Source organism: Malus domestica, chromosome 17 (assembly GCF_042453785.1).
Source record: "Malus domestica chromosome 17, GDT2T_hap1".
Taxonomy (NCBI): Eukaryota; Viridiplantae; Streptophyta; class Magnoliopsida; order Rosales; family Rosaceae; genus Malus; species Malus domestica.
In genome coordinates, this window is record NC_091677.1 from 1,683,264 (window position 1) to 1,710,706 (window position 27,443).

At 41.0% G+C, this 27,443-nt stretch overlaps 3 protein-coding genes and 1 long non-coding RNA gene across 8 annotated transcripts in view; 3 read left to right on the forward strand and 1 right to left on the reverse strand.

The window, feature by feature from the left end:
* Positions 1–264: 264 nt before the first annotated feature.
* LOC103404284 (pescadillo homolog) overlaps positions 265–27,443 on the reverse strand; it is a 32,797-nt gene continuing 5,618 nt past the window's right edge. The window contains exons 2-14 of one of the 2 annotated variants that reach the window (XM_070817443.1): positions 4,062–4,121; positions 3,844–3,929; positions 3,409–3,657; positions 3,188–3,310; positions 2,982–3,066; positions 2,778–2,888; positions 2,571–2,664; positions 2,156–2,442; positions 1,779–1,886; positions 1,507–1,628; positions 1,037–1,250; positions 704–913; positions 265–592 (exon numbers count right to left, since the gene is read on the reverse strand). In XM_070817443.1, coding sequence (XP_070673544.1) covers positions 515–592; positions 704–913; positions 1,037–1,250; positions 1,507–1,628; positions 1,779–1,886; positions 2,156–2,442; positions 2,571–2,664; positions 2,778–2,888; positions 2,982–3,066; positions 3,188–3,310; positions 3,409–3,657; positions 3,844–3,929; positions 4,062–4,112 — 1,818 coding nt within the window. In that variant the 5' untranslated portion in view covers positions 4,113–4,121 and the 3' untranslated portion in view covers positions 265–514. Of the gene's footprint in view, positions 593–703; positions 914–1,036; positions 1,251–1,506; positions 1,629–1,778; positions 1,887–2,155; positions 2,443–2,570; positions 2,665–2,777; positions 2,889–2,981; positions 3,067–3,187; positions 3,311–3,408; positions 3,658–3,843; positions 3,930–4,061; positions 4,212–27,443 lie in introns of those variants that run through there. The other variant, XM_008343180.4, reaches the window with a different exon arrangement.
* LOC103404283 (uncharacterized) lies at positions 4,973–9,367 on the forward strand. 2 transcript variants are annotated; one of them, XR_003770502.2, is made up of 17 exons: positions 4,973–5,196; positions 5,309–5,412; positions 5,520–5,628; positions 5,735–5,799; positions 6,174–6,212; positions 6,492–6,588; positions 6,721–6,817; positions 6,905–6,968; positions 7,039–7,115; positions 7,212–7,290; positions 7,588–7,667; positions 7,934–8,018; positions 8,111–8,179; positions 8,261–8,328; positions 8,411–8,459; positions 8,582–9,074; positions 9,170–9,367. XR_003770502.2 is itself a non-coding variant. In XM_008343179.4 (16 exons), the coding sequence occupies exons 1-16, from the start codon at positions 5,130–5,132 to the stop codon at positions 8,969–8,971; spliced, it is 1,539 nt and encodes a 512-aa protein (XP_008341401.3). In that variant the 5' UTR covers positions 4,975–5,129; the 3' UTR covers positions 8,972–9,327. The 2 variants fall into 2 exon arrangements, 1 of the variants encoding a protein (XP_008341401.3); XM_008343179.4 differs by having other exon boundaries at positions 4,975–5,196; positions 8,582–9,327.
* LOC103404281 (ankyrin repeat-containing protein NPR4-like) overlaps positions 11,760–27,443 on the forward strand; it is a 45,485-nt gene continuing 29,801 nt past the window's right edge. For all 3 annotated transcript variants that reach the window (XM_070817440.1, XM_029096907.2, XM_008343177.4), the window contains exons 1-4: positions 11,760–12,078; positions 12,183–12,484; positions 13,044–13,511; positions 27,210–27,359. In XM_070817440.1, coding sequence (XP_070673541.1) covers positions 12,193–12,484; positions 13,044–13,511; positions 27,210–27,359 — 910 coding nt within the window. In that variant the 5' untranslated portion in view covers positions 11,760–12,078; positions 12,183–12,192. The remainder of the gene's footprint in view (positions 12,079–12,182; positions 12,485–13,043; positions 13,512–27,209; positions 27,360–27,443) is intronic.
* Positions 18,411–19,459, forward strand: LOC139193786 (uncharacterized). The gene is made up of 2 exons (XR_011578267.1): positions 18,411–18,879; positions 19,055–19,459. It is a non-coding gene; the product is annotated as an uncharacterized lncRNA (long non-coding RNA).

The window sequence follows — 27,443 nt, forward strand, 5'->3', positions numbered from 1 at the left end:
AACTCAAAAGAGAAAACTTTTGCTTGTAAAATTATCTTTTCGAGTAATGCTAAGTAGAACAACTTTTTCAGTCTTCAGGATTTTCAAGGGCAGCGGGAGGCACACTGGACACCACGTGACATGTGGTGCTCTTCCAACCAATGAACCCTACATCCGGCTAAGCCGTTTCTAGGGTGGGTACACTGTTAAATAGAAAAGATAACTCTTCCAGAGATCCCCTGCATCTCTGAACTCCCTAATGTTGATGTCAACCACCACGTCCCATTTCAAGAAATTTAACTCGATTCTTTTCCTTAAGTTCTTGCGAGATGCGCGCCCATGTGAGTTCACAACATTTGTAAACCATGTGATGCGTGAACTAGAGATTACAGAAGTCACTCAAGTCAACAACAAAATTAAACACAAAAATTTCCATGGCCGCATCAACACTCTCTTCAGATTTTTGTGCTCCGAAAACAGCATGTCAATAACAAAACCATACGACTCAGTTTTCTTGACTGCCTTAGCATTCCTTTTACTTTTGGGATTCTTTAAGTTTTCTCTTCCGTTCCCTGATGACATCGACGTGGTCCTTCTTTCGTTTTTTGCCTTTCTGTATTAACGAAGCACCCAAGAATCATTGATTTGAAACAAGGTACAACAAGCAATTTCTCATGTTTTCAGAAAATCCACGAAAATAGCAGGAAATTATCAATAAACTTACCTCCATAGCTTCAAGCACGCCCCTTTTCTTACGGGACATTAACATTTTAGACATATTGTCACGATCAGTATCAGGATCAAACTCTTCCACCTCCTCGGTGGTGTCCTTGGCAGAGTTCTGATTACCTACATTCGAGGTAGATGATGGATGTTGGATGCCCTGAAGCTCCATATTCAATTCGTCATGATACTGCTTCTCAAGAGCCATCATCTGTATCATATCAGAATTCAGTTAGCATCAATCAAGACCAAGCGATGAGGTCTCTATGCACATAATGAAATCTAATAGCAGAAAAATAACACATCTCAGCATCATTATTTAAAACCTGTTTACCTTCTTCTTTCTCTCCACGGCTTCTTTTGCTTTTGCTCGGTCAATGACACCTTCAGCCAGTAAATTCTGAGGATCTTCCAAATCTTCTTGTCCCACTCCTGGCAGGGGGAGGACTTCACCAGCAGACTTCCATTTTTTTATGGTCTCAGCATAATCCGGAACATAACCTTCTGCCTCATTGTCAACAAATGGTGACAAGTGTGGGGGAGGATCCCTGTTAAAGAGCACCCAAATTAACAATCGGAAACATTTAGTATCAAATTATGAGAAGAAAGGGTAAGTGAAGGTATTCATCCATGTAACCTAGTTGTGCACAAACAAACATATTAGCGGATGCAGTAGAACATACTAAATGAAATAATAACTAGTCATTTCATCAGGGTCCAAGGCAGAGAGGTTAACTAAACAAAACAGTAAAACACACGGACTTATATACGTGGAAGACAAAGAAAAATGACTCCTAATATTACCTTCCCACCAAATAACCCCCAGTAGGCAAAATGATCCGAGCATTTATACAGTCATAAACCCATTGTGGTTGAACGTATTCCCTGGCAAGGGTCTGACGACCATGCATTGGCCTGTCAACAATCTACAAATGAACAAACAGTGTTGTCAGCCTTATAATCAGTTCTTTTCGGTTTTTACTTTTTTTTTTTCTTGTGGGAAAAGGAAAGAGAGATACCACAGAACAGCCAAAGACTCAGCCATCAAAAACAAAATAAAAAAGGCAAGGGCATACCTGATGGGTAATACTGTCATCAGCTTCCTCAAATGGAGCCCCATCACCTTCCCAAGAAACAGTGCCACCAAAAGCAGGAATGACGAAAAGCAATGACTCTCTGTAAACCTGAATAAAGAAAAAAGATTAACATAATAAACTCAAACACGATTCTATTGCCGATCAACCATACGAACAAACGTTGCTTCATAATCCCATATCAATCATGATGTGATTTTGCACTTTGGTTATTTTTTAAAAGATAAAATTGAGTAACCTCCAACGGTAATTTATCCCAACCATAAACGGAAGCCCTTTAAAGTAAAGTTAAAGTCCACTACCGCAACTTTTTTTGAAAAAAAAGATCTACTAAGTTGAAATTTAAACTTTAGACTCACCTCACGGTTCAAGAAAAATTTCATATCCTTGAAGAGTTGCTTACACTCCTTTGTATCATTATCCTCTTCATCCTCGCTAGAAACATCTTTAACAAGGTGCATTAATGCACCTGGTTCATTTGAAGGCAGTTGATGTTGAAGTTGGGCAAGTCTTAGTTCAGACTCTTCAACCGAAGTCTCAATCTTCTTGTTCTCACCACTCCCAGATTCAGACAAACTAGAAGCTTGAGGATCCAATACAGCGGACCGAGAATTTGCATCGAGGTATCTTGCAAGTGCATAAAGTTCTGAAAAGTTGAGGAAATCCTTTAAAAGATATGCACAAAAGTACAATCACAGCTCAAGAGCGCTAAAAACTCTAAATGACAAGCAAGGAACTTGTAAAATATCATAAGCAACTAGTATAAATTCTTACCTGCTGCTAAAGCTTCCAATCGAGAATCAAGAATGGGTGGGTACTTCACATCTATGGAACGATATAAATGACAGTTCACAAAGGCAAGAAGAGCCTGCAACATAGGGAGAGCGAGAGTTTATTTCAAGTAATTGGTTCGCTGGAATGAACCAAATTTTACAGCACAGATATTGATAAAGAAAAAGTTGAAATACAAAAAAATATAACCTCATAGAATTCCAAAAAGTCAAGCATGATATTGAAGTCGATATCATCAGTCAAAACTTGCTGCAAAGGGTGAGGGGTCAACCATGTGACTTTTTGCCCCTTAACTTCGGCCTGCTTGGACAAACAATGGAAGAATTCATACCCAAAAAATACAAAATTCCCAGTTCAAGATTTGAATAAGCAGTGTACAGTACATAACCATACCTGATAATATATGCCTTTAACAGATACAAAGACTTTACGCAATTTATGAGACCGAGATATATAAGCTTGCCATTCATGACTCAACCTGGTATGAAAGCAATACCAATATTAAGGGAAGATTCCACAAAATGATGAACTGCTAGAAGTATCCAAGCATCATTTCATACTTCAGAACGCCTTTTGTTTGGAAACATTCAAATATCTACCTCCGACAGTTATGAATGCGTTTCACATCAATTCTATCCTCAATAGCAGGTAAGGCTGCAAAGAGGTGAACCATTGTGAGGCAGTCGTCTATATCTCTAAGTGCGTCAACAAATTTCGGATACCTGCAGTTCCAAACATACCAAAGAACAACGGTCAGAAGCTCTACACACAATAACAGACACGCAACAAACGTTTTAACAATAAGAAAAAATGAACAAACCTCTGCAAAATAATTCTATCTAATTTGTAAGTGGGTCTTCTCTCTTTCAGAAGAGCAGCGCGCTCCTTGTTCTTCTTCGCATCGGCTTTCTTTACTTTCCTTTCGTATGCCCTGATCTCTCTCAACCGCTCGAGTAGCGGTTCATGCTGAATGAAAGAAACATCCTTCAAGTGATAATAAGTATGGTGATTTCCTTTCACCTTTTTCTTCGGCTCCCGAGGGAAAACACCCTTTAGAATACACAATTTCCTACAATTCCAAAATCACGACCATGGATTAATTCATCACACAGCTTACTTTCCCTTCCCAACAAAACAGTAATGATAATTCAACCGATAAATCCGAATAATACATAAACCCTAAACCCTACATATTCATAAATTACATATATAATTTGAAAATACAGAAACTACAAGTTGAATACCAGAAGCAAACCTGAAGACGGGAAGGCTGACTTGAAGCTGCTTGACAGCTTGTGACCTGGTGACGTACCTCGCGGCATTTCCTTCCTTTTTCTTTCCCTGCAAATTACGAGGGAAAATCAACGGCAAAGTGTTAGAAAATGGTGAAATTAAATATTGGAAATTTTAATTTGATATATATATATATATAGGTGAGCTTATCGGAGACGGAGGAGGTGAATTCGAACTTACAGCAGGCCTGTAATGCTTATGCTTCACCGGGGCGGCAGGGTGCTTGACCATGGCGGCAGCGCGGTGAGGGCGGGACTTGGAGAGAGAGGAGAGAGGGAGGAAAGAGTGCGCGCGGAGGCTGAAGAGACTGTAACGTAAGGAGGTTTAGGTTAAGACTTAAGCCGAACCGACTTTCATACGGGTCGGGTTGGCGAGCTCGGGTTATCTAAGAAATTATTAATTTATAGTTTTGGGCCTGTTACAGGAAGAACTCACAAATCCATTTTGTATGGGCTTTTAATTGCAACAACAAAATTGACTTGGGCTTATTTCAGAGGTGTGCACATTAAATGGGTTTAAATGAATCGTTCTTTTAAATGATTAAAAACGATTTTAAATAAAATATTTTTAACATTAATTTTTAGTTGGAATGGAAATTAATTTTAGAAAAACACTCAAGTTATGTGTTTCTTATTGAAAGCATTTCAGGTATTTTTTTTATCTCTAAAAACACTTTCAATCATTTAAGAACACTTCCCAAACAAGTCCACAAAATGCCATTTAGTATTATGATTTAGTAGTATTCATTTTCACTTGTAAGTGAGAGTTAGGTTTGATTCGCGTCAAAGGTAAGCATGAACCATAATATTACTAGTCATTATGAAGTTTAGCCCACTCCCTACTATTTTAATGTAAATAATATCTTTTGTTAAAATAAAAAAAAATTTCAACGCTAAAATTGTAACCCAAAAGGTACATTTTCGCTTTATTCAGAGTCCATTTGCTAAAGAGGAAAAATGATAGAAAGCAAAATAGTCTTTACCAATAAGAAAATAAATAAAAAAGAAAAATAAATAAATCCTTGGCGCCAGCTGATATCCGCCAAACTTTCAGCAATTACATGAAATTCATTTTCCCGCCAAACTTCACTCGCGCCAAGTCCCAAAAGCACATAAACAAAAAGAAGAAGAAGAAGACAAGCCCTAATTCTTCATTTCTTTCCCGGTCGCCAGAGTTCCCTCCTCCGCAGCTCCGCCGTCTGCTGCAGTCTAACGATTCTTCAGTCGAATTTACGGTCTTAGGGTTTCGATGGAGATCTCAAAGCCCCAATCGTTCTTCCAAGACATCAGATTCAGAGAGCTCCACGGATTCAGAGGTTCTCTCTCTCTCTCTCTCTCTCTCTCTCTCTCTCTCTCTAAATCTACACTTTTAAGTAATCAATTTGTTAGGGCATCTCACGATTACCAAGAGCTGTGTTTTTGTTCCAGCTCGGAAGCGGCCGTACGTCAATGGACTAGCATCGGATTTCTACGAAATTGGCGCCATTGCTGCAGAGCACAACGGCCCTCCGATGGCAATCTCGTTCGGCAAGGTATACAATCTGTTCGTCTCATCGTTTCTGAATCACGAATCGTACTTTTTTTGACACCGAGAAATTGTGTTTTTCTTGACATACTTTTGCTTTCGGTTTCTGTGTAGACTTGGAAAAGCTCACACATCGTTGCCATGTCCGATGAGGATGGGTACTTGAGCCTGTTCGATACACGGCGCAAATTCTGTGCATCTGCATCTCACCAAGAAAATGCAGGTTGATCAATTGGAGATCGAGTCGATCGATTGATAAAGACTGCTGATTTTGATACTGTTTGTGTTGTATTGTGTGAGTAACTTGGTCTTTGGGTTATTGGTTTCAGATAAAACTAAGGTTTGCGATTGGGTTGCACATCATAACACTGTGTTCGATATCTGTTGGATTAAGGTATAATCCATAACTTGTTCCTCTAATTTAGAATTATTATCTCAACAACCTTCAATTATATAGAACTTCATTTATGCTGCACACAATAGTTGATTGAGTGGTGAAATGAGGAAGCTGGAATTCTGGTGGAGTAAAATTTTACATGTGAACTATTAGAAATTGGGAAGTGATATTGCTGTTAATATGTTGACTGAAAAACGAAGATGTTGCTGTTAATCAGTAACTAACAAAAGAGCAACCCCTTCTTTTGTAATTTTGGTGTTAATTTGGGAGACGGGTTAAACCGTTAAACAATCGGAGAACCAAATTTGAATTGCAAAACTTTCGTCTTTTTTAGTATTAACATGTTTTTTGCAATATAAATCTTTTTGCAGGATGATACTCAAATTATGACAGCTTCCGGCGATCAGACTGTAAGTGATTAAGTTCTAGTCCAGCCTGTTTACTTGTGTAGAGTACAATCCTAGCAATGGTTTCATTTTCGTTAACGGATAGGAAATGGGATTGAGGTAATTAGGAATAAATTCTAACTTCAATGTGCTATAAATAACAGATAACTTAGGAATACAAAGTTATGAAATATGGTATAGCTTATAAGGAAAGTTGCATTTAAGTATTTCTCGCTTCATATCACAGCTATTTCAGTTTCTTAAAGATTGTGTTTTTCGTTGGCCTTTTCTATTTTCTCCCAGATCAAGGTATGGGATATTCAGGAAAAGAAATGTACCGCTGTACTGATGGGGCACACAGGAAGTGTGAAATCTCTGTGTCCTCATCCAACTAATCCTGGTACGTTTATATTTTCATCTGTATGTGGGTTTTTGTACTTTTATTTGCTTGTGCTATTTTTTGTGTTATGACTAATGAGAAATACAACCAATTAAATACAACTAATTTGAACCATTGCTTCTTATCTGACAGAGGTTATAGTCTCTGGTTCGAGAGATGGCTCCTTTGCTCTTTGGGATATGAGATGTAATTCAAGCTCCAAAAATATGCAGGGGGAGGTTTCTATATGGTAAAGAAGTTCTCGTAAAGTATATTTTCATTATCGTGATCAATTTGATTTTATTTTCCAGTTCTAATTTATAACAATTTCTTGCAGCTCAACTGCAGTGGTTACAGGGGCTCATATTGTTCCACGGGCAAAGCGTGTAAGGCGTGGAAAGGTTTGTTTCTGATAATGGTTCTTTGTATTAAATTATCATGTACTCTTCATTCAGACTTAGGCTTTTCCAGGCTGTTTCCATGAGCATCACATCAGTTCTTTATCTTAAGGATGAGGTCTCCATTGCTACCGCCGGAGCTGTGGACAGGTATATTGGAATACTGGCAATGATACAGCGTAACGGAATGCCAAATTTCCTTGTCATAGTTATATCATACTAATGTGATCTTATGGTTCGTTTCAGCATTGTCAAGTTTTGGGATACCAGAAGTTTGAAAAATGTTGTCACACAGACATGCCCTCAACCAGAGTCAACTGAGAAGGTATGTCCGGAACTGTGTGATAGATTTTTGATGTCCGCCTTGATGATATCAGGATCATTGCTGGTTTATTATATTATAAGGATTAAAAACCCCGAAAAAATAAAATAAAAACAGGCAATGGCTCACGACAGCTTAGCAGAAAGCCTGCAACAAGCGACTATGCTCTTACTCATACACTTCCTGAAATAAATTCAATATGTACTCAGTCAGTTGTTATGATAGTTGGACATTGGCAACCTCCAACTATATAGATATATATGACGATGTCGTGACAGCGAGAAATTCTTTTCACTTCAGGAAAGACGATTACACGGTATAACTAGCTTATCCCAAGATTTAAATGGAGTGTTTCTTTCAGCGTCATGCATGGACAACAGGTATCTTTGGCTCTTATCAGCTCTTTTTTTTTTTTATGAACTGAATCGCCTGCTCAAAACACCATTATCGGAAATTTGGTGCCTTGAGATTTCAGCTCACATCCCCGTACGATCAACCATCAAATTAATAGCTACTAGCATAAGAAACCAGAATTGCTTTCAAGTCTTGGAGAGTTACCGTGCATCATATATATAATACGCGGACATCACATAATCTATCAAATTTTCAGCCTATAACGCTCATTTTTCCCTATGTTTTCTGTCAGCATATATTTGTATAACGTACTTCAGCTACAAAAGGGTCCTATGCAAGCGTTCACCGGATGCCGGATTGAAACATTTTTTGTTAAGGTAAACGTAGCTGTTTACAAGTGCAGTGCACTATCCAGTTTGTGCAATTTCCCACCTACTTACACGTCTTCGTTTCAATCATGTAATTGCAGTCAGTTATTAGCCCCGATGCTGCTCACATAGTCAGTGGCTCGAGCGATGGAAATGCCTATATTTGGCAGGTAACATTTGTTTTTTCAAAGCGCTATTGTTACTGGTCTTAGTCTTGGATCGAGAATGACACTATTGGCAATGCCAACCAGGTAAACAAGCCTCAGGAGGATCCCGTTGTATTGAAAGGCCATGACAGGGAAGTTACAGCAGTAGAGTGGTATGTTTTCTCTCCTACCCGAATGCTGCTGGTTTTCGATATTTCTTGACGAATGACTGAACCTTTTTTCGACTTTGAATAGGTCCCAGTTTGAGGTCGGGAAGATGGCGACGTCGTCAGATGATTTTACGGTATGCAAGACAGAGTCACAGTTCATATATAAGATTGTACATTCATCAATTCACACAATGCATTTGCCATTTTCTATAACGTTTTAGATTCAACTTTTCACCTGTATATTTCATCTCGATAGGTTCGCATTTGGAACTCTCAGAAAAGTTACTCCCCAAGCACAAGCTCACCATCTACCGTTCGAAGAAGAGTTATGGCAATCCCAAGCGCAGAGTGTAGAAAGCTTCTGATGAGTGAATCAACGATGCATACCTCAAAGGTTTCCGGAAATTTGTGTCCGTCAGATGAAGGATTAGACGAAACCAACTCACTAAATCCGATTAGTATGCCCAAAATGAGTACTCCCCCGTCACAGAAGAAACAATCCATGTCGGATCCTGACTTTAGCAAGACCTTCGAGAAGACCCCCGAAGCTGCATCTGAGAGCCCGTCTTCTGTTCTGAACCCTCCCTCCTCCCTAAAAAGGAAAACAATCCGTGATTACTTTGGAGTACCTCCCTTAAACTTGTAGGCTCTCTTTTTCCTTGGGCTTATTGTACAAAGTGCTGACATTCCCTCTGAGTCTACTGCTTCATAACTGGATGCATCAATCCTGCTTTCAGATTATTTCAACCGTAAGTGCAAAAAAAGAATTCCCGGACACTTTGTTTCCTCGAAATCTCATTCTTAGTTTCGAAGGTTGATTTTTTTCTGGTTTGATTTTGTGCAGGTTTCTATATGGAATGTAAAGCGCATACAGAAAGATTTTTACGGTGAAAATATCACTCTCATCGCATTGTATGTTTGTGCCATAAGTAACTGGGTGTGATTCCAAATACAGTTTTAGATGCTTACTTGGCAAATCTGATGAGTTCTTACGCATGGTCATCCATCCGAACTTCTACCCTCTAAAAGATTTTGTATGCTCTCAACTGCGTTGTAGACATCATCAGGGAAATCTCTCAATGCAACTTCCTTCCCCATGTCCACTATACGCCTAGTGATGTTCAGGATACGTTGCACACGATCCTGTAACAAATAATAACCAAATACGAGTGAATGCAATTTTGACAACAATTTCTACTCAAGTTAAAATATTTACTATTTACCTGATAGTATGATGTGTGTGATGTATATTGTGGGTCAAATGAGGAAGTACTTTGTGGTACCAGTCCACGTACCCCGAGACAACATCTGATGCAACGCTAACTGGGCTGCTTCGGTTATTTTGAATCTTTGATGCAAGACGTGATTCTGCCACCCATCCCACATCCCATCGATGTATTCATATAATACCTTGTTAACTGATGCATGAGTTGCTTTTGTGCTTCGAGGAAGGACACACGGTGCCTTTGGAATTGTCTGTACACGTCCAAACTGCCTAAGTACCCTCTCAGGGCAATACGGCTCAACAACTTCGAAGCATTTTAACATCCCAATAAAGCTTAATTGATATTGTTGCTTTGATCCTTAAATTAATTTGTACACCAAGTATGGCTTCTAACTCCCAGTTAGGAGTACTTGATATGCTCCTTTGATCCTTAGATTAATTTGTAGGCAAAGTATTGCTTCTAAATTTCCAAGTCCCTGCTACGCTTACTTGATATTGCTACTTTGGTCCTTAAATTAATTTGTACGCCAAGTATGGCTTCTAACTCCCAGCTAGGCTTACTTGATACTGCTCATTTGATCCTTAGATTAATTCGTAGGCAAAGTACGACTTCTAAATTCCTAGGTCCCAACTAAGCTTACTTGATACTGCTGCTTTGATCCTTAAATTAATTTGTACGCCAAGTACTGCTTCTAACTCTTAAGTAGACTTACTTGATATTGCTCATTTGATCCTTAGATTAATTTGTAGGCAAAGTATGACTTTTAAGTTCCCAGGTCCCATCTAGGTTTACTTGATACTATTGCTTTGATCCTTAAATTAATTTTTACGCCAAGTATGGCTTCTAACTCCCAGCTAGGCTTACTTGAGCACCAGGATCCTCGCCAGATCCATTCTCTAGGGATCCTAGGGATCCCACAATCTTATCTGTTCATCGTATATCGTGCAGTTTTTGTTAGGTACTATTTACATTTGAATTTTAAATTTTAAATTTTAAATGATTTCTAACTGCACGATATACGATGAACGGACAGGTTTGCGGGATCCCTATGAAATGGATCCGGCGAGGATACTAGTCCCTTACTTGATATTGCTCCTTTGATCCTTAGCTTAATTTGTAAGCAAAGTATGACTTCTAAATTCCCAGGTCCCAGCAAGGCTTACTTGATACTGTTGCTTTGATCCTTAAATTAATTTGTACGCAAAGTATGGCTTCTAACTCCCAGCTAGGCTTACTTGATACTGCTCATTTGATCCTTAGATTAATGTGGTATGAAAAATATGGTAAGTGTAACATTACTCAATTAATAAAAATGAATAAGTATCATAACATGTCAACATGCCATTATTAAAAAAATGGGTAAATTACACATAAATACCTCAACTATTGGTCGAATCTCAATGTCATACCTCGTGTTTAAAACATTGCAATGTCATACCTTATCTTACGATTTCGTTGCAATGTCAGACCTCTGTCTCAATTTCTATTAGTTTTACCGTCATCTACCTACGTGGACGTTGTGGGTCCCACACTAATTGGTCCACATGGATAAAAGTAAAAAATCCCATTTTTTGAAAAAAAAAAAAAGGTTATTCGGTTGTCGATAATTCCTCAACTATTGGGTAAACATAGATCCTAAAGGCTAAACGGGTGGGATTTGTAGGAATAAATGAAGGCTAAACCGGTGGGATTTGGTTAATTAAGAACATTTTTTTTTAAAAAAAAGGGATTTTTTACCCTTTGGAACAATTAGTGTGGGCCCGCAATGTTCGCATAGGCATATAACAGTAAAACTAACAGAAAGTGAGACGGAGGTCTAACATTGTAGCGTATTCGTAAGATAATGTATGATATTGCAATATTTTAAACATGATGTATGACATTGTAGTTCGACCAATAGTTAAGGTAATTTTGTATAATTTACCCTAAAAATAGTGGTAATAACGTATTTTTCTTTTCAAAGGACAAGGTTCATTATTATTTTTCCCTACTTTGATTAATATTGTCAAGTATATTTCTAAAGTAAGATTGCAACAACGAGACTTGACATTATAAAACAGGGACAGCTGATTAATTTGTTACCATGTCGATCTATAAGTGTACATCAATAAAATAAGGGATTGTTATTAGCATCCTAAATTATCATCTTCTCACAAATGTATTTTCTTTTTCTTCTAATTATAGAAAATTTTCTTCTTCCTTTGAAAACCACTTAGTATTATGGTCTAGTGGTATTCCTCTTCGCTTGTAAATGAGAGGTCTTAGGTTTGATTCTCACCAAATGTGAGTTGAGTTTAAACAATATTATTGTTAGTCTATTGTGAGGCTGAGCTCACACCCTCCCTTTCCCTTAGTGTAGATAATATCGTTTGTTTCCTTTAGTGTAGATAATATCGTTTGTTAAAAAAAAACATAATATGATATCTTACCGTTGACTATTAGTATATCTATACATATGTAGCGGCACCAATGCTATAGATCACCAATTCAAGCTGAACCATTTTCTGAAGGCTTCCCCATTTCAATTGTAAGTAGTTAATTCCTTATACTTGGTTCACTATTTCTTTCTTTGTTTTCACACACACATATATGATCGTGATCTAATAAAATCTGGTTTGGAAAAATTGATAGATTTAGAAGCATGGCAGCTGCGTCTAGTACTACAATTGTTCCTCAAATCCTCGACGGAGAAGACGATTATAAGGATTGGAGTGTCCGCGTCAAAACCTATCTGCTCTCTAAAGATCTTTGGGACGTTGTTGAAACAAGCGGTAGACCCAAGTTTAAGGCATGGAGGAAGAATAATGCCAAAGCTTTGCTTGCAATCCAACTTTCTTGCGGGCCGCGTACTTTTCCTATGATCCGTGACAAAACCACTGCCAAAGCTGCTTGGGATACTTTGGAAGCAAAGTTCAACCGAGAAGAAAACTCAGGTATCTATCATCAAAATCAAAGAATTAAATGTATATGAAAGGTTCTCTTGGTTTACTTGTGTGTAAGGAATGCATAATCACTCATTATTGATCAATTATCAAGGGTGGAACCATAATGAATAAATGGACGTGCTTTCAAGGTTTTATCTCAAACCCTTGATATCAAATTCAAAGGGTAGTGACCATCACCTCTTGATGTTCAGGTGACCAAAAGAACCAGACTCAACCTTTTATTAGTATCTTATGCAATATTATCTTTTATCTTTCTATTTAAAATTAAAATTAAATTTTTTTCCCTGTAATCCCTGTTTCACATTAAGGTTGTAATCTCAAAACCTTGATATCAAATCCAAAGATTAGAGTTTGTTGGGTGTGTTGGGTATCGAGTGATAAAAGTTGGGTGTGAAGAGATTGTTGTGTATAAATAGAAATTGGATTAAAGTCATAACATGCTATGTACTTAAGAATTAAGTTATTTCAAGTTACCCCACGAGAATTGAAAGAAAGTAGTTAATATATTATATAAAATGCCATGTTAATTACATACGTACCCTTACAGATGATATCCGGCGGCAGCAATATCAAACTTTCTTCGCTGCTGTAAGGAGGGGTGATTTGCGGACAACGAAGGAGATTTTTCGCCAACACACCGATGCAACAACACATATGGATTCATTGGGGACAGCTCTTCACAACGCAGTAATATTCGGACACGAGAAAATTGTGGAAGAGCTGGTAAAGTTGATGACGGACGAAGAATTGGCAATAAAAGATAGTGATGGTTGGACGGCTCTTGCTTATGCTGCTAGAGACAACCTCAAGATGGTTGAATGCATGGTTACGAAGAACGCGAAACTAGTTGGTATTGCCGAAGAGGGCCGCCAAATACTTCCGATTCTCATCGCTGCTATGTATGACCGATGGGATATAGTCCGGTACCTCTACTCTCACACAGAAGATCTAATGGCTGATAAAGGCACTGACGGCTCTCAACTTCTTGTCTTTTGTCTTTTTGCCAGACAATTAGGTAACCTAACTACTCTTAACCGAATCAAATTTTCTGCACTATGTGTGTGTATATATATAGAGGCCACTTTGCAAAAGGATTTCCATTTTTTTTAAATGGGGATTAGGTGTGGGGTCCACTCCACATCGAACTTCAACGATCTAAACCATTTATTTTATAAGTCTCGATTCATAGATCATCATTGCAAAAATTCAATTCAATCCGAAACTATTTGCCTATTTAATTATCAAGATAAAATTTCATTGTTTCTTATATAACAAGATATTCGTTAATTTCTTTGAACCCAATTAGATGTCTTAAATATATCTGATTTGACTAATATTTTGCAATGATGATCTGTGAGGTGCAACTTGAAAAATAGACGGTTCGGATCGCTAAAGTTCGATATGGTGTGGACCCCACAACTAATTCTCATTTTTATAAAAAAAAAATGGGGTTCCCAATCCTTAAAAGGCTTCATATATATATATATATATATAGGGAATTGTTATTAGTACTCCAAAAATCTCATTCTACACTCCAAACTTTCTATATTAGGAAAGAAAAATACATTTGTGAGGAGTGTAGAATGAGATTTTTGGAGTGTCAATAATACTTCCCTATATATATATATATATATATATATATATATATATATATATATAGAGAGAGAGAGAGAGAGAGAGAGAGAGAGAGAGACAGACAGAGAGAGAGAGAGTAGTGCTATCAACACATCTATTTTTATTTCTACACCTCTCATGATTTTCGACGGTTAGATCGAATGAACTGAAGAAGATATGTGTGAGAGGTAAAAAATAGGTGTGTGAATAACACTTTCCTATATATCTATGTATATGGGTAATTCTCATTTTATTATCCTAAAGTATCATAGTTTTCAAACTTTCATACATCAAGTTTTTTTTTTCATTTCAGTGTTATACCTAAAGGATTATGGTACACTTTTGTTGATGCACAAAATCAGCGAAGACTTTGGTACAACAGAAAGTGTCAGGTTTTGTGACCTTCGCTTGGTTGCTTCGATCACTAGTGAGGATAAGTACGTAAATGAATAGAGACAGAGAAGCAAACACAGGATGTACGTGGTTCACCTAGATTGGCTACGTCCACGGAGTAGAGGAGTTCATATTAGTAGTGAAGGGCTTACACAAGTACAAAGGATCAAGCTCTCAATTTAGTGAGTTCTTGTGAATGATTTAACACAAAATGGCATTAGGCAATATTGTGGGGGAATGACCCCTATTTATAGAAAAACTTGTAGCTTTGTCACATTGACATGTGTCATGTTATGATTGGTTCTTGATGTTGACACGTGTTGCGCTCTGATTGGCTTCTAATCTTGACACGTGTCGAGTAGTGATTGGCCTCCTGGTCGGAGGGGAACTCTTCTGGGTCCTTGACAGTATAGCGTTGGCCGGTGCTCGGTAGTTTCGGGATTGGTCAAGTATGGTACGAACAGTGCTCCCCTAAGTTCCCGAGTGAGGGAAACTCCTCGGTTGGGGACTTGCAAGATCCAATCCCTTAAGTAATCACGAAACTTCTAAGTACCGAAGTGTGGTCTGATCTTCATCTGCCCTTCTCTGGAAGTACCTTTCCTCCATCCGGGAATGGTGTATTTAGCTGATGTTGACGCACAAGGTAATGTATCAATTTCACTTGAAGCTTAGTTGTAGTTTCGGGCTTAGTCAAGTGTGATACAAACCCTATAGTAGGAGTCCCCCAAGTCGCCGAGCTAGGAGATCTGCCGAAAGAGGTGACAGACAAGGTAAGCAGTCAAACTTCCAAGTAAGCAACCCAGGATCAGAGGTTTGACTTCGGCTTCCGGTTGATTGTTCTCATTCTCCTTGTCTCTCATTCAACTGCCAGGATAAGGAGAAGCAAATGGATAAGAGATGATATGAGATACTTTTGCTTTTGAAGAAGTAACTTTCCACAGGCTTATTCTTGAACTGTGCTGGAGGGTTTTCTGGTGCCCTTCAGAGTATAAGGCCGACTCAAAAATTTGAGGGTCAAAACAAGTCCATCAAATCTAGAGTACGTTCGACCTTGATGATATGGGATACTTTTGTTGTTGACGGAATAATGAATGTGGTATGGAAAGGTGTCGTGCTGTAGTGATCTGTTTCAGCTCACCGTTTAACCTTCTGCTTCAATCTTTTGCATGGCAGAAGTGGTGTGCAACCTTTGCATTTAAATGGTCCTTCAGAACATTCCTTCATAGTGACTCATCCACGCTTGGCAGCTTCAGTGTAAAGAGCCAATATCTGATCAACTGTCATGAGGTATTTGCCGGTGGAATTCGTGACCTTGACAGCAGTTGAGGATGAGTACTCGAGAGCAATGCTAAGTAAGCAACCAGGCAAAGGCTCCAGGCAGTCAGTTCCAAATTGGAGGTTTGATTTCAGGTTCCGACTGACTGCTCTCTTTCTCCTTGTCCTGCAGGTGTGGACAAGGACAAAGACAAAGACAGGGAGAAAGCATGATATGGGATACTCTTGCTTTCGACCCTGATGATATGAGATACTCTTGTTCTTGGTGTGGCTTATTTGCTGAGGTATTATCGGGGGGAAATAAAGCTGAGTATTTCGAGAGGTTATGTTGAGGGTGCCTTTTCGAATGCGAGAAAGGGTTGAGCATTTTTGCAGGTTTGCCTGTCCGTTGAGGAGGGAGGTCAATGTATATAGGGATTTCCCAATAACAAGTAGTAATGCTATTCCTTTACCCTTCTTGGTCACAGCAATGTAGTGGGAGCTGCCAGCTTCACGTGTTTTAATTTTGTCAGAGCACTTTGAAAAAGTGGTATGTGGTATCTGGAAAGCTGATATTACGTGTGAAGATTACAGACAAGCTTTATCTAAGGAAATCTGGCTCTCGAAGTTCTGAGAGTTGTGCCTCTTCGGTTTTCGAACAAGCAATCCCGTCGAGGATCTGACTCTCGAGATTCGGAAAGCGGTGCTACTCCGGTTTTTGAGAAAGTAATTATGTTGGGAGTCTTTTCTCGAATGTGAGTAAAGGTTGGACGTTCTTGCCAACCTGTCTTGCCGCAAAACACGGAGGTCGACACACATAGGGACTTTCCAGTTGTCAAGCAGTGGTGCTGTTCCTTTACCCTTATGGGTAATAGTAGGGTAGCTGGAACTTCGAAATTCTCGTGCCTAAACTTTGTCAGAGATCTTTGACAAAGTTATATGTGGTACCCGAGGAGTTGATGGTGCATATGGAGAGCGGTGATTGATCAGTAAGATTCACGTGCTTTCTACTTCACCAGAAATCTTCGACAGAGTGCCCGTAATTTCCGCAAAGCTGATTGTGCATGTGACAGGTGCTGACGAGGCTGAAAAAGCAGGTGCTTCTTCGATTTCTGAGATCGGCCCTCGTGGTCTCTGAGCAGCCCAGCTTTTGAGAAAGCAAACGCCTCTTCGATTTCTGAGATCGGCCCTCGTGGTCTCTGAGCAGTCCAGCTTTTGAGAAAGCAAACGCCTCTTCGATTTCTGAAGCTCCGTCGAGTGCAGATTTTTATAGAGGCTGGCATTAAGTTCCACAGCACACTTGAATCTCTACCAGTAGAAGCTCATTTCTTGCACTTCTAAGATCTTGATTTGTCTGACCTCTTCCCTCTTCAACACATTTGAAAATGTCTGGACCCTCCGACCGTCGTTTTGACTTGAACCTTGGAGAAGAGACAGCCACGCCTTCTCCAGACAACATATGGCGCCCATCCTTCATATCCCCTACTGGTCCTCTAACCGTTGGGGATTCTGTGATGAAGAATGATATGACCGCTGCAGTGGTGGCCAGGAACCTTCTCACTCCCAAAGATAACAGACTACTTTCCAAACGGTCTGATGAGTTGGCTGTTAAGGACTCTTTGGCTCTTAGTGTTCAGTGTGCAGGTTCTGTGTCTAATATGGCCCAACGCCTATTTGCTAGAACCCGCCAAGTTGAATCATTGGCTGCTGAAGTGATGAGTCTCAAACAGGAGATTAGAGGGCTCAAGCATGAGAATAAGCAGTTGCACCGGCTCGCCCATGACTATGCTACAAACATGAAGAGGAAGCTTGACCAGATGAAGGAATCTGATGGTAAGGTTTTACTTGATCATCAGCGGTTTGTGGGTTTGTTCCAAAGGCATTTATTGCCTTCGTCCTCTGAGGCTGTACCTGGTAATGAAGCTTCAAATGATGAACCTCCAATGCCTCCTCCTTCTGGGGTTTTGTCAAGTACTGAGGCTCCGGATAACCACCCTCCGGTGCTTTCTCTTTCTGGGGCTCTACCGACTGCTGAGACTTCCCCTAAGCAACCTTTGTGAAGGCTCCCTTTTGTTTGTTTATTTTGACTCATGTATATGTACATATTTGTGGCTTATCGAAAATATTAATAAATAAGCTTTGCTTCATTTCAACATATTGTGTTAAATACACCAAAGCCTTCTTCATAAAGTTCTTTGAATTTTTGCTTTTGTTGAAACCTGTATTGTTGAAGCTTTGTGAGTGAAGCATGTAGTTTGAGGTAGTGTTCCCTTAATTTCCCGAGTGAGGAAAACTTCTCGGTTGGAGACTTGAAAAATCCAAGTCACTGAGTGGTTGTGAGACTGCCGAGTATCAAGGTGCAGTAGCATATGGTGGGAGTCCCCCAAGTCTTCAGGCGAAGAGAGTTGCCGAATGAGGTGTCTCGCGTGTTACTAATTTGTCAAAGTAACGAATTCTTGTTTCGATGTCACACATTCGTATATGCTTTATCTAAAAATATTTCCAACTTTTGTGTGTTTGATGCTGCATGCTATTGACTAGACAAGATCAAGTGCAATTAGTAGCTTTTCTCTCTTTTTCATCTTTTCTTTGGTGGAATTGCTTTTCGTTTCCACTAATCAGCCTGAGTGGATGCAAGATAACACCTTTCTCTATAGCTCAGATTGCAAAGTCTTCTTCATGAAAGTTTTTCCTTATCTTGCGAACTACAACATATCCAAATTTGAGATCCATCGGAGTAGTACAACTTCAGAAATTCAAGTATGATGAGTAACTGTTCATCAATGTTCTGTTAATCCGTCAGACTTGTTGTGAGCTTCGAAACTCAATTTTCTCTTGTTCAGATCAACATACTTTCTTCATCGAAGTTGTTCCTTAACTTGTGAACTACAACATATCCAAATTTGAGGTCCCTCGGAGCAGTATAACTCCAGAAATCCAGGTATGATGAGTGACTGGTTATTATTTTTCTGTCAACCCGTCATATTTGTTGTGAGCTTCGAAACTACATTTTCTCTTGTTCATATCGGTATGCTTTCTTCATTGAAGTTGTTCCTCAGCTCGTGAACTACAACATATCCAAATTTGAGATCCCTCGGAGCAGTATAACTCCAGAAATCCAGGTATGATGAATGACTGGTTATTATTTTTCTGTCAACCCGTCAGATTTGTTGTGAGCTTCGAAACTCCATTTTCTCTTGTTCAGATCGGTATGCTTTCTTCATTGAAGTTGTTCCTCATCGACTCTTTCATAACATATCAAAAATTCAGGATGAACTAACGGTTAAATATTTCCAGATCTTCGAAACATCACAACAGCTTCGAAATCTGCAAGAAGCCGACTATCATGTTTGGAGCTTCAACACTTTAATTTCCGTCGCTCAAACAGAAATGGTTCCTTCTTGAAAGTTGTTCATATGCTCAAGAACTATAGGGTGTCCAAAATTCAGCTCCATTGGAGAAGAGCAGAGGTTGCAGAAATTTGATAGATGAAAGGAGGCGGAAGAGGGAGAGAGAGAAAAAGTCTCTTGGGTTGGATTTCTATTTTGGGGCAGATTCCAATTTTTGTAGCACCTTCATTATTGATGAATTGCTTGTACTTTTGTCCATTATGAAACTTGGGACTTTGGCTTGTTGTTGGATCTATTATAATATGTTTGGGAACATATATAAGTGAATAAATAAGAAGGAAAATTTTGGGCCCTTGTGGGTGTAAAACAAAAAATGTTTATGTTTACCCAAGTGTTTTTGTACAAGTTCAAGGGCATCTTGGGTTTTGTGAACAAAATTTGTTTATTTGGAGCAAGGTTTTGTGTTGAAGCTTTGTAGGTGAAGCTTTGGTGTTGAAGCTTTCTAGGTGAAGCTTTGATGGTGAAGCTTTGTAGATGAAGCTTTCTAGGTGAAGCTTTGATGGTGAAGCTTTGTAGATGAAGCTTTCTAGGTGAAGCTTTGATGGTGAAAGTATGTAGAGGGAGCTTTCTAGGTGAAGATTTTTTAGGTGAAGCTTTGTAGGTGAAACTTTTTTAAGTGAAGCTTTTCGGGTGAAGTTTTTTTTTTTGGGTGAAGCTTTGTGGGTGAAGCTTTTTAGGTGAAGCTTTGTGGGTGAAGCTTTGGAGGTGAAGCTTTTCGAGTGAAGCTTTTTGGGTGAAGCTTTTTAGGTGAAGCTTTGTGGGTGAAGCTTTGGAGGTGAAGCTTTTCGGGTGAAGCTTTTTGGATGAAGCTGTTTTTGTTTTTTTTTTTTTTTTTTTTTTTTTTTTTTTTTTTTTTTTTTTTTTTTTTTGGCGCTTGACACGGTCTTCATTTGCTTGTTTTGTAGTGACTGTGGAAGACGGATTGCTTTCTGATTGAGAAGGGTTCCGGCATCGCTTGCTATGAATGTAAAAGAGTGAGGGCTGAGTTGGCTAAATTACCTCTTTATTGAATTCATTGCCAAATGGCCTTCATTACATAGGATGCCGAACGGCTATAGCTCAACACTTGTACATCGTGAGTCTATTTGTAGTAGTACTTCAAGTGATCAGCGTTCCATGGATGGCCAAGGGTCTTGCCATCGGAGCTTCTAAGTGTGTAAGAGCCAGGGCGACTGATGCCAATGACTTCATACGGTCCATCCCAGTTTGGACTAAGTGTGCCTTCACTCGGGACTCTGTCGCAGAGTAATCTTTTCTTTAAGACCCAGTCTCCTATTTTGAAAGAACGAGGCTTGACCCTAGAGTCATAATAGTTGGAGATGCGCTGCTTGTAGGCGACATTCCTCAAGTGAGCTTGGTTTCTGTGTTCCTCGACTAAATCCAAGTTGAGGGTGAGTTGTTTGTCATTTTCACTTTGAATGTAGTTCTGGACTCGGAATGTTGCTTGCTCGAGCTCAACAGGGACAACCGCCTATGTGCCAAAGGCAAGTGAGAATGGAGTTTCTCCTGTTGAAGTCCGATATGAAGTGCGATATGACCAAAGAACTTGGGGTATAAATTCTGGCCAACAGCCTTTAGCTTTGTCCAAGCTGGTTTTCAAAGTGCGCTTGATTATTTTGTTGATGGCCTCAACTTGTCCATTAGACTGGGGATGAGCTGGAGAGGCAAAGCATAAGTTGATGTTGAACTTAGAGCAGAACAACCTGAACTTCTTGTTGTCAAACTGTCGCCCATTGTCAGTGACTATCGCATTGGGAATGCCGAATCTACAAAGGATGTTCTTCCACACGAAGTCTTCTATCTTTGCCTCAGTAATGGTTGCCAAGGGTTCTACTTCGGCCCACTTTGTGAAGTAGTCCACTGCAACGACTGCGTAACAGACTTTGCCCTTCCCTGCCGGCATTGGGCCGATCAAATCAAGTCCCCACTGGGCGAAGGGCCAAGGGCTGATCATAGGAGTAAGAGGCTCTGGAGGGGAATGAGGAATAGTCGCATATCGTTGACATTTGTCACATGAGCGGGATACTTTGATGGCATCCTGGTGGAGTGTTGGCCAGTAATATCCTTGGCGAAAAGTCTTGTGTGCTAGGGACCGAGATCCAGCATGATCTCCACAGACTCCCTCATGTATTTCCCGAAGGACGATTTCCGCCTCGGCAGGCGTAAGACACCTTAAGTATGGCAGGCTAAAACCTCGCTTATAGAGTTGATCATTGATGATCAGGTAGCGGGTAGACTTGTATCGAATTTGCTTAGCCTGGACTTTATCATTTGGGAGGGTGCCATGAGCAAGGAAATTATAGATCGGGGTGATCCAACTATCCCCTTGTTGTAAGTTGCATACTTCTGCGGCCATGGTGCTTGGTGTTGCCAACAGTTCGACATGAATTTTTCTTCCAATCTTGTCCTCCACAGCTGAGGCGAGGCGAGCCAGGGCGTCTGCATGACTGTTTGCCGCTCGAGGAACTTGGGTGATCTGGTAGCGGAAGTGCTTGAGCAAAAGTTGTGTTTGCGCAAGATATGCTGCCATGGAGCTGTCCTTAGCATCAAAGTTGTTGGTAACCTGGTTGACCACTAATTGGGAGTCACTGAAAATATCAATTTGTTTAACCCCGAGGTGTTTGGCCAAACGTAATCCTGCTAGAAGGGCTTCATACTCGGCCTCATTGTTTGATGCCTTGAATTTGAAACGAAGAGCATACTCCATTGCTACTTTGTCGGGCGTAGTCAAGACTAGTCCCGCTCCACAGCCCTGTTGGTTGGATGAGCCATCAACATACAGACTCCATGCTGAGGTCGTTGATTCTACTTTCTGAGCTTCCGATGGTAATGAAGCTACTGCTTCAGGTGTAGAAGCAATGTCAACAGGATATGTGAAGTCGGCTATGAAATCTGCTACTGCTTGACCTTTTTCGGCTGGTTTTGGTTGGTAGGAGATGTCAAACTCACCCAATGCTATCGCCCATTTGATCATTCGTCCAGACGTGTCAGGACTCTGGAGTATCTGTCGAAGAGGGTGATTGGTAAGCACGATGATGGCGTGTGCTTGGAAATAAGGGCGAAGTTTCCGAGCAGACATGACCAATGCTAGAGCTAATTTCTCAATGTTGGAGTATCGTGTCTCCGCATCTTGTAGGGCCTTGCTAGCGTAGTAGACGGGCCGTTCGACACCACTGTCCATTCGAATAAGAACAGAACTGACTGCTGAAGCCGAAACCGATAGATAGATGATGAGAGTGTCACCAACTTCTGGTTTGGAGAGCAGAGGGGCTTTACTCATGTACTCTTTGATGTTCCTGAATGCCTTGGCACATTCCTCCGTCCATGTAATGTACTTCTTATTTCCCTTGAGTGCTTTGAAGAAAGGAGCACATCTGTCTGTGGCCTTAGAGATGAATCTGGTTAAGGCTGCCACCTTGCCAGTAAGGCTTTGGATGTCTTTTGAAGTTATTGGCTCTTTCATGTCGAGGATTGCTTTGATCTTTTCAGGGTTAGCTTCAATGCCTCGTTGGCTAATCATGAAGCCTAAGAATTTGCCAGAGCCCACGCCGAAGGCACATTTGTTGGGGTTCAACCTCATTCGATACCTCTTTAGAATGGTGAAAGTTTCAGATAGGTTGGTGATGTGTTGGTCAGCATGTTTGCTCTTGACTAGCATATCATCAACGTAAACTTCCATGCTCTTCCCAATCTGTTCGGCGAACATTGAATTGACCAGTCTTTGATAAGTTGCTCCTGCATTCTTTAGGCTGAAAGGCATGACCTTATAGCAATACAGTCCCCTGTCAGTAGTGAAAGCCGTATGTTCTTGGTCTGAGGGGTTCATGAGGATTTGGTTGTATCCTGAATAAGCGTCCATGAAGCTCAAGAGCTCACACCCTGCCGTAGAGTCTATAAGTCTATCAATGAGAGGAAGAGGGAAACTATCCTTCGGGCATCCTTTGTTTAGGTCGGTGTAGTCGACACACATTCTCCACAAGACCTTTTGAAGCAGGAGACTTTCCTTGGTCGGATTTTTCTTAACAAGGACAACATTTGCTACCCATGTTGGGTAATTGACTTCACGGACGAAGCCTATGTCCTTGTGTTTTTCAACTTCTGCTTTCATCGCCTCGTATCGCTCAACATCATAAGATCTTCGCCTCTGTTTTACTGGTTTGGTCTTGGGATCAATACTCAAGTGGTGACAGATGATATCGGGAGAGATGCCCGGCATATCTTTATATGACCAAGCGAAGACCTCGGCGTTCTCTTGCAAAAAGGAGATCAGCGACAACCGAAGGGGTGGTGACAAAGTAGTGCCAATCTTCACCATGCGGTCTGGATTGTCTTTGGAGATAGAGACATTCTCTAACTCTTCAGCGGGTTGTGCTTGCTGGGTGAAGGAGTCATCTCGAGGGTCGTCGGGTTGACTGTTGCTATCAGGAAGATCCAAGTTCGCTTCATCTAGGCTGGTCTTTACGACTTGGTTATGTATAGAGAGAGTCTCCTTGGGGACAGACAGGTGTTGTTGTTTGACTGAAGTGTTGTAACATGATCGTGCACTAAGCTGATCTCCTCTGATGTAGCCGTTGCCATGGGGGGTTGGAAATTTCATCAACAGCATATGCGTGGATACCATAGCCTTGAGATCATTGATGCCTGTGCGCCCAAAGATGACATTGTATGTCGTTGGGCAGTCAACCACTAGGAAGTTAGTGGTAATGGTAGCCGTGTAAGGGCCTGTACCAATAGTAAAGGGTAAATGTATGCTCCCTAAGGGTTGCACGATATCACCGGAGAAGCTTATCAGAGGAGAAATCGAGCGATCGAGCAAGTGTTCAGCTACACTGAGTGCCCTGAAAGCTTCGGCAAACATGATATTGACTGAAGCCCCTGTGTCTACGAGGATTCGTCGAACATCAAAGTTGGCTATGTGAGCCTCCACGATCAATGGGTCGTTATGAGGGTAGATGATGCCTCTTTCTTCCTCAGGGTAGAAACATATCGGATCCCAGTTAGGCTTTTGATACTTCCCTCCCCTGATGTCTTCCACGTGAAACACTTGGTGACCAGGCCTCAGAATTCGTTCACTGTTTTTCATGGCCCTATTGGAAGATTCAGATATGGGTGTGCCGCCGCTTATGGAATATATGACATTCACCTGGCGTTGGTTACGGTTATCCCTTTGAGGGTGAAGAAGGAATTGATCAATTTTTCCTTCTCGTGCCAAAGCTTCAATACGATCACGGAGGATGATACATTTCTCGCTATCATGGCCGTTATGCTCATGGTAGCAACAAAACATGCCCGCGTTATTCGGAGGCGTGTAATCTGGGTGCCTCGGCTTTGGCTTTGGTATCAGGTGAGCTATGCTGGGGTAAATGGCCGCGCATGTGGCATTCAAGGGCGTGTATGTCTCATACCTTGGGGTAGGGGGTATCTTGACGCGGGTTTGACCCACTGCATTGACTGCCTGGGGGCGAGCGTTATTGTGGCGATACCCTTGGTTATCGGGATAGTGTCCCTTACTCTTTTTACTGAAAGGAGAGTGGTGAGGATGGAAATCCTTCCTCTTGCCTTGAAATTGATATGTCTGTTGATTCGGTGAAGCATTATGCAAGGCATGGGGAGGTGCCACTGCTGTTTGGAAAGTCGAGGTCTTCTCATTTAGGTGAGTCTGGCTTCCACCTCCCACTTGTTGATAAAGGATGGTTGTAGGGGGTTTCTCCTGATATGTCTTTGCCTCGGCGGAGGCATGGTTATAAGCTTGCGCCATCACCTCAGAGTAAGTCTTCCAAGTATTGGCATTGATCATGTATTTAAAGAAACAATCACGTAGGCCTGCCGTGAAGGCTTTGAGGGCAGTCTTGTCGTCTGCCTCGGCACACCGGGAGTATTCATGGCTGAAGCGGCCAGCATACATACGTAATGACTCGTCTGGCTTCTGGCGGATAGTGTACAAGTCATCTGCAGAGTGCAAGCGATCGGTTTGGAAAATGTGTTGGGAAACAAATAGTTTCCTCAATTCCTCAAATGAGTCTACCGTCTCAGGTGTAAGACGACAATACCAATTTAGAGCTCCACTAGAGAGGGTGGAGGGGAAGAGAAGACATCGCTCTTCGTCGGTGTGCATCCGGTATGCCATGGTGGACTCGAAGAGGTTAAGGTGCTCAATCGGGTCCTCTTTTCCAGTATAAAGTTGCAAGCCAAGCTTTTGCTTTGTCTTTGCTTGAAGGGGGGTGTTGAGGATCCTCCTTGTAAGAGGGCCAGGCCTGGGTTGGTTCCAGTCAGGTATTTCAGCCTGACGTTCAGCCTTCAACTTGTTTACTTCCTCAAGAAGTTGTAGGACAAGGGGGTCCTGAGCGGAGTTATGTGTCACTGGAGCTTTCTTTCATAAATCTCCATCTCCTATTGGAATTAGGAAGGTTTGATCAAGGGCATGTGATTTTTCCCTGGACTCGCTGTACTGGCTTCCAGGGTATGTCTGTCGGAACACCTCTGAGTCCCCTGTACCCTCATGTTTCTCTAGGACTTGTTGCCCTTTCCCCAAATTGGTGGCCGGCTTGGGCCGTGGCAGGGGACCGAGTCTCTCAGAAATCCTTGGGTCATTAATCTTTGAGCTTATATGGATGGAATTCTCTCGACGTTGCTTCAGGAAATCCCGACAATCGCGAAAGACGGCTTTCGATCCTTCTGCCCCTTCAGCAAAGAGGTGTCTCCCTCCACTTCTCATGGTTCGGGTCGAAGCAACTGGGTTAAGAGAAGCCTCATGTTGATTATCAAGTCGAGGGGTAATCTGTTCCCTATCAGGGATATCTATGTCGAATGCATGTGACCCTCCATGTTGGAGGGCACCCAGTTGATGGTTGACTTCCACGGGGGCAACAAGCTCGCGTGTCTGAGCTTGCCTAGCTTCGTGGAGTGTCTCGAAGAGCTTCTCATATTGCTCCTGGAGGACCTCATTCCTCATTGCTATCTTGTTGTTCTGAGCTTCCAACTCATCGACTTTAGCTTGAAGAAGAACTCGTTTTCCTTCCTTCTTTCGTTGTTTCGCACTATGTGCAAGAGGGGTGTCATTCTGTGTGCTGTGGCTTCCTTCGCTTCCCATGTTGGAGAGGGATGCCTGATCAAAAGAAAGTGTACGAATGATAGAAACCAGCTTGACACAGCTGAAGAGAGTAGGAATAAGTGTCGTTTCCCACAGACGGCGCCAAATGTTGATGCACAAAATCAGCGAAGACTTTGGTACAACAGAAAGTGTCAGGTTTTGTGACCTTCGCTTGGTTGCTTCGATCACTAGTGAGGATAAGTACGTAAATGAATAGAGACAGAGAAGCAAACACAGGATGTACGTGGTTCACCCAGATTGGCTACGTCCACGGAGTAGAGGAGTTCTTATTAGTAGTGAAGGGCTTACACAAGTACAAAGGATCAAGCTCTCAATTTAGTGAGTTCTTGTGAATGATTTAACACAAAATGGCATTAGGCAATATTGTGGGGGAATGACCCCTATTTATAGAAAAACTTGTAGCTTTGTCACATTGACATGTGTCATGTTATGATTGGTTCTTGATGTTGACACGTGCTGCGCTCTGATTGGCTTCTAATCTTGACACGTGTCGAGTAGTGATTGGCCTCCTGGTCGGAGGGGAACTCTTCTGGGTCCTTGACAGTATAGCGTTGGCCGGTGCTCGGTAGTTTCGGGATTGGTCAAGTATGGTACGAACAACTTTCATACTTTTATTAAGTTTTTCGTCATGCCTAAGTTAACGCGTGACTTGGCGCCCATGTGTATAATGAATGGGCGCTACATGTCAATATGACCCCACGTGGGCGCCACGTCACGCATTAACGGAGGTTCTAATGGAAACCTAACAGAAGTATGAAAGTGTCCCATAAATCTCACTTTAGATGTGACATTGGAATGAAAAAAAAAAACTTGATGTATGAAATTTTAAAAATCATGATATTTCATAGTAGTAAAGTGAGAAAGCCTTATATATAATAATAATAATAATAATAATAATAATTGGTCTAAATACATACATACATACATACAGATATTGCATGGGAGTTACTTATGCATAGCCCAGGCATGGCATGTACTCGAGGCCACGGAATACACTCCCCTTTATCTGCAATTTCTAGTGTGCCATCTGCATTCCTTAGTGGGATGTCGCTCAATTTTTGGCAACGGTGGATCTATAAATGTTAGTAATATCTTCCCTTTTCTCTTACTAACATCAAATTTGTCAACACTATGTGTGGCATGTACAAATGTCACCTTCCACGAA

What these genes read in the sequence shown, in the direction of transcription:
- LOC103404283 (XM_008343179.4), top strand. Translation starts at nt 5,130, where the DNA reads ATGGAGATCTCAAAGCCCCAATCGTTCTTCCAAGACATCAGATTCAGA. An exon ending in ACCGCCGGAGCTGTGGACAG is followed by an intron (nt 7,116 to 7,211) that starts GTATATTGGAAT and finishes GGTTCGTTTCAG; the next exon opens with CATTGTCAAGTTTTGGGATA. An exon ending in GAAATGCCTATATTTGGCAG is followed by an intron (nt 8,180 to 8,260) that starts GTAACATTTGTT and finishes AATGCCAACCAG; the next exon opens with GTAAACAAGCCTCAGGAGGA.